Genomic DNA, 10,268 nt, shown 5'->3' with positions numbered 1-10,268 from the left:
TCGTGCTGTGCTTGCTATAAAGTAAGTGCTGGAGAAATACCAGTGGTGATAATAGATGATCATTATGAAGGAAAAACAAAATTGCTGATACATTAAACTTGTTTGCAGTCTCACCTGCAAAACTTCTTTGCAGATCTGTTTGCATAATATGCATAATTTGAGTGTTTATTTTCTGACTATGCAATACATACAAACCCTTTTTCATATTCATGTCAAAGAATTTTAGTTTTATGCCTGTTTCGTTTTCAAAAACACAGATGATAAAAAAGCTTATTTTCTCCCATAGATGTATCTCTATCCATCCTCATTAATGCCTTCTTTTTCTGAAAAGAGGGGGTGATAAATAGATTTTTTTGAAACTTAATATGACTCTTAGAGATCATATGGTCCAACCACATCATTTTATGGACAAGGAAACAAACTCAGTTTTTAAGAAACTTACTCCCAATCATATAACCAATTAGAAAAACAGCCAAAGCTAGAATCCCAGTTTCCTGATATCATACAGGATAACTGCTTTTTCTACTTGACAATTATTCAAGAAATATCTGCTACAGGCCTACCGAATGTCAGGTCTAGTGTGAGCTCTGGAGATACAGCAGAGAAGAGTCAATGTCTTGCCTTTTAGAGTAACATTTTAGCGCAGGAAACAAGGTGGACAAGGTGGACAGGTGCTGTCAAATGCTATGAAGAAAAGGAAAAAGTAAAGGGTTAATGAGGGATGCTATTTTAAAGTAGGAGCTACAACACATTAGGACTACTTTTAGCACTTTTAGTGAAAATTGATAGTTAATATTGTTTTTTGCTTCTATCATTTGTCTGCAACACACCAACATAATTTAATGAAAAGAAAACTAGGGGTTCTAGCAGGACCCCTCATCCTGCATTCTCATCCTGACTCTTTCTTATTAAACAGCCAAGACTTTAAAATTCTGGCCATCAGACCAGGCGAAAAAATAACAAAAATAATGAACAACCATATACCAGAGACCTTTTGTGGGGGTGGAGTGGGGAATGGGATCACACGGGCCTAAGGTGATGGCATTCCTGTTACTTGTTGATTTGAAACCCACAGGTTTTTCAATTGAGATGAAAAAAAATGTACAAAATGATGTAAAAATAAACTGTTATAAAAAAAAAATTCTGGCCATCGGTTTCTCCATTTGAAAAATGAGAATAAGATACACCTTGCTTTCTTTCTAGGGTGGTATTGAGTATAAAATTGTACAATACATGAGAAAATTTTATACAACTGTAATGCATTATGCAAATAAAATATATCATTACTGGAATTTTCACATCTATAAATAAGGGCCAAAGAGCAAGGTTGTTTTTTTTTTTTTCTAATTGTTTTCAAATTCTCTCTCCACTCAGCCAGAAATGATGCATGCAGAAAGGAGCAGCCAGAGTTTTGACTCTAAACTCAGGATAAATTCTTTCACGTATGATGTTAAGCGAGATGTATACAATGAGGAGACCTTTCAACAGCAGCACAGAACAAAGATCTCTTCCTCTAGGAACTTGGATATCGACATCACCACCTTCAGACATCATGTCCAGTGCCGGTGCGTGCATGTTTGTGTGTGTGTGTTTGTGCTCTGCCCTCACAAAGCTCAGCAGCACCAAGCCCTTCTTTTCCTCCTCTGATTTTCTATCGTCAGAACTCTTCGTTTTCTGAAGCCTTTTTGGTTTGTCTGTCTTGTACAGCTTCACTATTGTAAGTAAGCTTCTTAGGCATAAGGACCTTGGATGACCCACTCACTATACAGGGATATCATCTAACCAATACAGTGTTCAGTTAACCACCAGGACCAGTCTCCCAACAACAGCAACAAAAAAAGCAACCACGGTAGACTAAGGAATGAACAGTAGCAGAATGAGCTCCCTCTCACTTCCAGTCCACTCCATGTCACCACAGGAATACAGTCCCCTCCCCCGCATGGCTCTGATACTCACTGTGACCAGGGCTGCTCAGCCTATTGTGCTATGACGTTTCTGTACCATGGGAAAACTCGTGAACCTCTTTTCAGAATATTTCAAACTTTTCCTATTATGGTAAAGTACCTAAATTGACCATTTAACCGCTATGGAGCCTACAAAATAGCATGAACGTCATTCTCAAGTTTGCACAACACCTTGAGAGGTTGTGTGAGTTTGGATATAACCAACATCTGTTCCCAAAACTTTTTCACCACCCCAAAAAGAAAGTAAGCAGTTATTTCCCACTTCCTCCTCCTCTTTGTCCCTGGGAACTTCTTTTTTACTTTCTGTCTCTATGAAATTGTCTATTCCAGAGATTTCCTTCAAGTGCTGTATTTATCTTCTGTCTTTTGTGTCTTGTTTCTTTCACTTAGCATAATATTTTCAAGGTTTATCTGTATTGTAGCATGGGTCGGTAGTACTTCATTTTGGTTTATGACTGATGATTTTCCATTGTATGCATGTATTAAGTTTTATTTATTCACCAGTTGATGGACATTTGGGTGGTTTCCATTTTTTGGCTTTGTGAATAATGCTGCTATATAAATATTTGCATAGAGTATCTGTTTGCATCTGTTTCCAGTACTTTTAGATATACCCCTAGGAGTGGAATTGTTGGATCATATGTGAATTCTGTGCATCAATATACATTTACACTAATAAATACAAGGGTTCCAGTTATTCCATGTCCTGTTCAAAATTTGTTATTTTCCATTTCTTTGATTAACAACATTCTAGATAGGTCTGAGTGTATCTCATTGGGGTATTTTTTCATTTTCATTTTTCATCTTTATAACAAAAGATGATGAGCATCTTTTCATATGCTTATTGGTCATTTACATCTTCTTTAGAGAAATGTCTATTTTCTCTTTCAGTTCAAAATGAGGTTGTCTTTATACATTCTGAACCCTGATTACCAGTATGGTTTGTAAATACTCTCTCCCTTTCTCTAGGCTGTTTTTTCACTCTCTTGATCAAAATGTTTGGTGCAAAAACATTTTTAATTTTAATGAGATCTGATTTATCTATTTTTGTTGTTGTTGTTGCCTGTGATTTTGGTGTCATAATTTAAAAAACTATTGTGAAATCCAAGATAACAAAGAGCTCCCCCTAAGCATTTTTCTAAAAGTTTTATCTCTTAAATTTAGATCTTTGATCCATTTTGCATATTCTGTAAATCAAAGGTCCAACTTAATTCTTTTTTCACATGGACATCTCATTTGTGAAAAGACTGTAGTTTCCCCATTGAATGATCTTGGCCAGAATAATTTTTTAATGTATCAAATACATATTATAAGACAGTTACATTGATATATCACTGTCAAAATATGAAAAGTTCCGAAGTTATGTTATTTACTAATGTGGATCTAGTAACTATAATAATTTCAAGTAATGAAAATAAAATGACTTTTCAGCAATTTTAAGATATCTGTTGTAATTTTAATATAATTAGGAAATATTTGGGATATCTATTGATAACAAAGTAAAATTCTACTGATACTATTGTGATTTATTATAATAGCAGGGAATGCTAAATTTCAGTTAGAAGGTTAGTGAAAATAAAGATAAAATTTTCCCATGTTCACATACCCCACGTTTATATCTACACATTTCTTGGGGGTGCCCATACCCTTTTAGTTAAAGAACTCTTTGTGACCTACACCTTGATATGAAACCCAGTTACTTAACTTGTCCTCTGAATTTACTAATCCTTCTCATCTCTTTCTTAATCACTCACTATTGGCATGTGTTGGGTAAGAGAAAGACCTCCAGATCTTCCCCTCTCTGAAACCCTCTCAATCTCCAGCCTGCCTTTTTTGCAGACTGTGGTCTTGAATATCCCTACCTGGTCCTACTTCTCTACTTTCATGTTCTCTGCTCCAGGATAGGTCATAGGACACATGTCCCAGAAGGCGTTTGGGGACTGCACTGGCTTTGTCTCTATATAAGATTTACACCTTATTATATAAACACATTCCCAAGGAAACTTCAGCATAACTCCCCTCCACCTGCCCTAGCCTTGAGCACTTAAACCTGACTTGTTCTGTTCCCATGGGTTTTTTTTTTAAAGATTTATTTATTTATTCATACAGGACTGGGGTACAGGCCAGAGATGTGGAGGGTGAGAAGATTCACCAGGGACAGAGTGGGGAGCAGAACAGGAAGATCGACGAAGTACACTGCTGAGGGGGGCAGCGGGCGAGTCAGGAGAGGTCTGCCACGCCATGTGGTCACCTCCGGGGCAGGCGGGGAGTGAACTCATGCAGAAGTGGCTTAAACTTTAACCCGCTGCACCACCAGGGAGGGCCCCCATGGGTTTTTATAGCAGTTCTTATTCCTTATTTTTAGAATATAAAGTTATATCCACTTCTGAATTTTAACCTGAAAGATAGCACAGCATAGTGGTTAAAAACAAGACTCAGAAGTCAGATTGGCTGACTGAATCCCAGCTATGACCTCAGTTAAGCTATCTAACCCTACTGTGCCTCAGTTTTATCATCTGTGAAATGGGGATGATAACAGCACCTGTCTCATAAGGTGCTTGTGAGGATTTAGAGTATAACTGAAGCAACTTGCAAATAGAAAGCACTATATAAGTGAGGTATTTTTAGTTGAGAAAAAACATTTCTTTGAACTGCATTTCCTCCTTTCTGCAGAAAACCTCATCTCTTTTCTCATTTTCTCCCTCTTATTTAGCAATTGCAAATACTATCCTTCAAGTAAAATATCCTCTGTGCTTTTTCATCAACTGTTATAAATCCCTCTTGCAGATACCTTAAGTGAAATCCAAATTCACGTTGAAATGCTTATGTTTCCCCATCCATTTGAATTGCTATCACTTTGAAACCTTCCCCTCCCTCAGACATACTTGATTACTTTCCGACTGAGATCCTCATCCTTCTAGATCAGTTTTATCTTTTTCTATGCTAAAATGCTTTGATGACTTTTCTGAGGGTCCCTAGGGTGGCTGGTCTTCTGCCAAGTGGCACATGGAGAAGAGGAGAGACTGGAACAGGTGACAAAACAGGTTGCCCAGTGCCATCCTCCACTCTCCCACAAGGAGGCCCATAACTAGAGAAGGCAACTCTGTGCACCTGCCTTCCATGGAGGGTCTCATAAAGTAGCAATGTGATATTTCTCCCTGGCATCTGAGCAGAATATAACAATTATCAATACAAACAGTGAAGGAAAAGAGTGGATAACAAACCTAGTTTCTAGCCATAGCTCTGCCCACATTTGCTACTGTGACTTTGGCAAAGTCACACTTGAGCCTAACTAACTTAGGGATAATAATGCTCTTATTTGTGAGAGTCAAACACATGGAAAATTACTTATTTTTCTGAGCACACATTCTGGCCTTCTATATGCTAAAATGATAATGGTTGATGTAGTCAAATCCCAAGTAAGCTGCCAACATGTGTGAAAAATATTCATACTTTTTGCTTTCAGTTCATACTAACTTGGAAATAGCAAAAAGCAATTGAAAACAAAATTCGTTTTGCTAATTGATTAACCAATAAATTGATTGATTAGTGATGATTCTGCTATTTTAGGTAATTTAAGGGTTATAGTAGATTTTCTCAATCTCAGTATAGTTGATGTTTTTTGAATCAGAAAGTTGTTTCTTTCTGAAAGCTCTCATTTACATTTAGCAGTATCCCTGGACTTTTCCTATTAGATGCCTGTTGTGATAATAAAAAATGTCTGCAGACACTGCCATTTGTTCCCTGAGAGCAAAACTGCTTCCAGCTGATAGCCACTGGGTTAAAGAATATTAAATCTTATTTTACTGCCCTTTCTTTACATGACTAACTCAAGCACATGACTATATCCTATATTTTCTATAAATTTTGGCATATGACAGGTCAAAACCACATAAAATTTGTCTGGTAAAAATTCTAGAATATGGGAAAGATGTGAATGTGTTAGCTGCCCCTGTAACCACATCTCAAAAAACAGCTTACCAAAAGAAAACAGAAATGTCTGTTTTCTATTGGAAAATTAGTAGGTTTCATTCTTTCCAAACATTCTGTAAAAACATAGATCTATAGGGCCTTCCCTGGTGGTGCAAGGGGTTAAAGCACTATTTAGCTGTCAGCAGCCACTGCAGTTTGAACCCAATTGCTAGGGAGGTGAATAATCCATATGGCACATTAGACCTCTCCTGTCTTCCCGGTGCTACCCTCAGCAGTATATTTCAGTCAATCTTCCTGTTCTCCCCACTCTGTCTCTGGTGAATTCTCTCACATACATGCCCCTCTCCACCACCCCTGCATTTCTGGCCTGTACCCCAGTTCTTGTGTGCATAAATAAATCTGAATTTATAAGGCGTGGTTCTTGTCATATATATGGCACTGGTTCTCAGCCTGAAGGGAATTTTGTTCCCCAAGAAATATCTGAAGACACTTTTGGTTGTCACAACTGGGGGAAGGAGTACAATTGGTATCTAATGAATAGAGACCAGGGATGCCCCTAAACATCCTATAATGTACAAGACAACTCCCCAACAAAGACATTTCTAGTCCAATATGTCGAAGTGTTGATAGTACTGACAAGAAACTTTGCTGTGGGAAGGAAAATTATGAATATGCTTTTTCTTGGCTAGGTAGGCTTCTGAAGAACCTAATCGATTTTCTGTTCTTCTTTCTCACAGCTGCTCATCACAAAAGTTCCTAAGATGCATACTTACACTCTTTCCCTTTCTAGAGTGGGTATGTTTATATCGATTCAAAGACTGGCTTCTTGGAGACTTACTTGCTGGTCTAAATGTTGGCCTCGTGCAAGTTCCCCAAGGTAAGGAAGATACAAAGCCTTTCACCCATAGACAGTATATAAGACCTTAGCCACTTGCCCAGAACACACACTTATATTGTGCTAGAAAGATAAGAAAAAAGTGAATTCCATTTTTCCCTGCCAGATTCTTGACTCTTCTAGGGTAGTTCTAAGAGACTTAATTTAATCCCCTGAATAATTTTATGTGGGCAGTGCCCACTCAAGGCCATTTCCTTCTCAATGACTACAATGGGCCTCACTTGGCATTGGTTTTTCTTAGATGAGCGAAGGAAAGGAAGCACAGCATGTTAATATTTCATCTACAAGTCACACACACTGCAGTTTACGGTTTACTCTTTGGACATCCAAGTGGCACTTCAAATACAAGTCAGTTAAGATCACACAAAGCCATCTGGGCTTTGGAAGTCTGAGTTCCCAAATAGGAACCAACATCTCTTGTAAATTCCCAAAGTGTTGCTTCCAGGGCCCCATAAATGATAGGTCTAACTACAAGAGTCATTATGCTCAGAGAAGCCCAAAGTTAAAACTTACTACTGGATATTTTTTCTTTCATTCACAGTCCTCTTGTTCCAAACAGAATATGCTAATTGCGCTCACTTGTCATTACCGGTGCTGACTGGTAACACAACTGACATTTCACCATTACAAGTTTCTAAAGAAATCAAGCTAGAAAGTAACCCCAAGATTAAATTTATGTACAGAGCAAGTGAAAAGGTATTTAATCCTTTACTACCATTAGTTCACAGTTCCCTACATAGTCTTTAAACATCTCCAGTTCACTCTTCTGGGGTCAACCTAGCAGGATTGAAATTTATGATTATACAAGTTGTACAAAACACAAAAAAGACCAATCAAAGGAGCAGGTGGTAGTCGAAACCTAACACTGACACTGAGCTTTAATGAGGGGGAAAGGATCTCTTCACAAATAATCATCGTAGAGTAAAACTGACTTTTTTCCCTATTGGTATACTATTCAATGAATTTAAGCCCAAATTTAGATTTGTGTAATCACCACTGTAATCAAGATGCACAACAACAGCTCCATGAGCTCCACACTGTCTTGGCCATTCTTTTTTAATCACATCCTCCCTTCATATCTGACCCCTGATAACTCCTATCTGCTCTCATCACCATAATTCTGTCTTTTTTGACAATACCATCTAAATGGACTCACATAGTGTGTAATTTTTGAAGGTCGTTTTTCTTTAATTCAGCATTATATCTTTGAAATTAATGCAAATTATTATATGTATCAATAGTTTATTCTTTCTTATTGCTGAGTAATATTCCATGGTACAGCAAGTGTTTATCCAACACTTATTTAATGGGCACTTTGTTTCCAGTTTGTGACTGTCATAAATAAAATTGCTATGAACATTCACGTATAGGTTTTTGTGTATGTACAGGTTTTTGTGTCATATACATGGTTTTCATTTCTACAGGGAAACCCGGGAGTGGTATTTTTTATTATGGGTAAGTGCATATTTCACTTTTTAAGAAGTTGCCAAACTGTTTTCCAGAGTGGCTGTATACACAAGTTTCTCCCCACCTTTGCCAAACTTAATATTTTTGGTATTTGAAAATTAAACTTTCTGGGCCCGCCCTGGTGGTGCAGCAGGTTAAAGCACAGCACTGAAAAGCTAAAGCCACTTCCGCATGAGTTCGATTCCCGCCTGCCCCGGAGGTGACCACATGGCGCTGCAGACCTCTCCTGACCCGCCCGCTGCTCCCCTCAGCAGTGTACTTCGTCAGTCTGCCTGTTCTGCTCCCCACTCTGTCTCTGGTGAAGCCTCTCACCGCCCCTGAGCCTCTGGCCTGTACCCCAGTTCTGTATGCATAAATAAATAAATCTTTTTTTTTTAAAGATTTATTTTTTTATTCATACAGAATTGGGGTACAGGCCAGAGATGTGGAGGGTGATAGGATTCACCAAAGACAGAGTGGGGAGCAGAACAGGCAGATCGGCGAAGTACACTGCTGAGGGGAGCAGTGGGCGGGTCAGAAGAAGTCTGCCACGCCATGTGGTCACCTCCGGGGCAGGCGGGAATCAAACTCATGCGGAAGTGGCTTTAGATTCTCGATGCTGTGCTTTAACCCGCTGCGCCACCAGGGAGGGCCAAATCTTTAAAAAAATTAAACTTTCTGTTTTGAGATATAGATTCAACATGCATTTGTAAGAAACTACAAAGAGATTCCTTTCACTCCAATGGTAACCTTTCATAAAACTATAGTTCAGTTTCACAGCTAGGGTACTAATGTTGATACAGAACATTTCCAATAAAGAGATTCCCTAATGTTGCCTTACAATAGTCATCCCCATTCACCTCCAACCCCTTACTCCCTAGCAACCATACTCTATTCTTCATTTCTATAACTTTGTCTTTTCAAGAAGGTTATATAAATGGAGTCATAAGTACATAACCCTTTGGGGCTGCTTTTTTCTTAATTTTTAAAAAAGATTTATTTATTTATGTATTCAGAACTGGGATACAGGCCAGAAGGGCAGCGAGAGGATTCACCAGAGACAGAGTGGGGAGCAGAATAGGCTGACTGACAAAGCAGCAGGTGGGTCAGGAGAGGTCTGCCCCCTATGTGGGTCACCTCTGGGGGGGGGGATCGAACTCATGCTGAAGTGACTTTAGCTTTTTAGTGCTGTACTTTAACCTGCTGCGTGGGACTGATTTTTAAAGAAAGTCATCATAAATCTCCGGAGCTTCACCTAGGTTGTTCTATGTATATCAGCATAATCATGGGCTGCTTCATGATGGGTATATGTTCTGAGAAATGCATCATTAGGCCATTTCCTCATTGAGCAGATGTTATCGTATACATACATACACTTAGACAGTATAACCAGCCACACACCTAGACTATGTGTAGGGACCATGATCACATATGCTGTTATTGACCAAAACATTATTATGCAGAACGTAAGAAGTTAACTCCTTTTGTTGCTGAATAGCACTCTATGGTATGGTATGGTTTAAACATTCACCCCGATAAACATCTGGATCATTTGCAGTCCAGGGTTGTTACAAATATAGGTACTATGCATGTTCATGTGTAGGGTAGTGAACATGTCCTCATTTTTCTAGGATAACTGGCTAGGAGGATAACTGCTGGTTTATGTAAGTAGTTACATGCTTACTTTAATTTGTTTTTAAATATATTTTTAGATAGAAGAGCTGGGGTACAGGCCACAGGTGTGTGTTTGGGGAGGGGTAAGAGGCTTCACCAGAGACAAAGTGGGGAGCAGAGCAGGAGGACCTACTGAAATACACTGCTGAGAGGAGCAGCAGGCAAGGCAGGAGAGATTTGCTGCACCATGTGGGTCACCTCCCTGGCTGGGGATCAAACTGGTTGCTTGTGCTACAGTGACTGCTGGTAGCTTCATAGTGTTGAGACTCAACCACTTGTACCTCCAGGGAGACCTGCATGCTTGCTTTTTAAAGAAATGTCAAGCTGTTACCCAGAGAGGCTGTGATATTTTATAT

The 10,268-nt window shown here is 38.8% G+C and overlaps 1 protein-coding gene across 2 annotated transcripts in view; it reads left to right on the top strand.

Annotated features, from left to right (window-relative positions):
• The first annotated feature begins 1,380 nt into the window (after positions 1–1,380).
• The window catches only part of SLC26A8 (solute carrier family 26 (anion exchanger), member 8), a 61,829-nt gene continuing 52,941 nt past the window's right edge, over positions 1,381–10,268 (top strand). For both annotated transcript variants that reach the window (XM_012720574.1, XM_012720567.1), the window contains exons 1-2: positions 1,381–1,565; positions 6,635–6,774. In XM_012720574.1, the coding sequence (XP_012576028.1) occupies positions 1,381–1,565; positions 6,635–6,774 (325 nt within the window). The remainder of the gene's footprint in view (positions 1,566–6,634; positions 6,775–10,268) is intronic.

The sequence above is a fragment of the Condylura cristata genome, unplaced genomic scaffold (genome assembly GCF_000260355.1).
Source record: "Condylura cristata isolate star-nosed mole 26May11 unplaced genomic scaffold, ConCri1.0 scaffold00001, whole genome shotgun sequence".
Lineage (NCBI taxonomy): Eukaryota > Metazoa > Chordata > Mammalia > Eulipotyphla > Talpidae > Condylura > Condylura cristata.
Note: the sequence above shows the minus strand (reverse complement) of the source record. Positions and strands in the feature narration are given on the sequence as shown.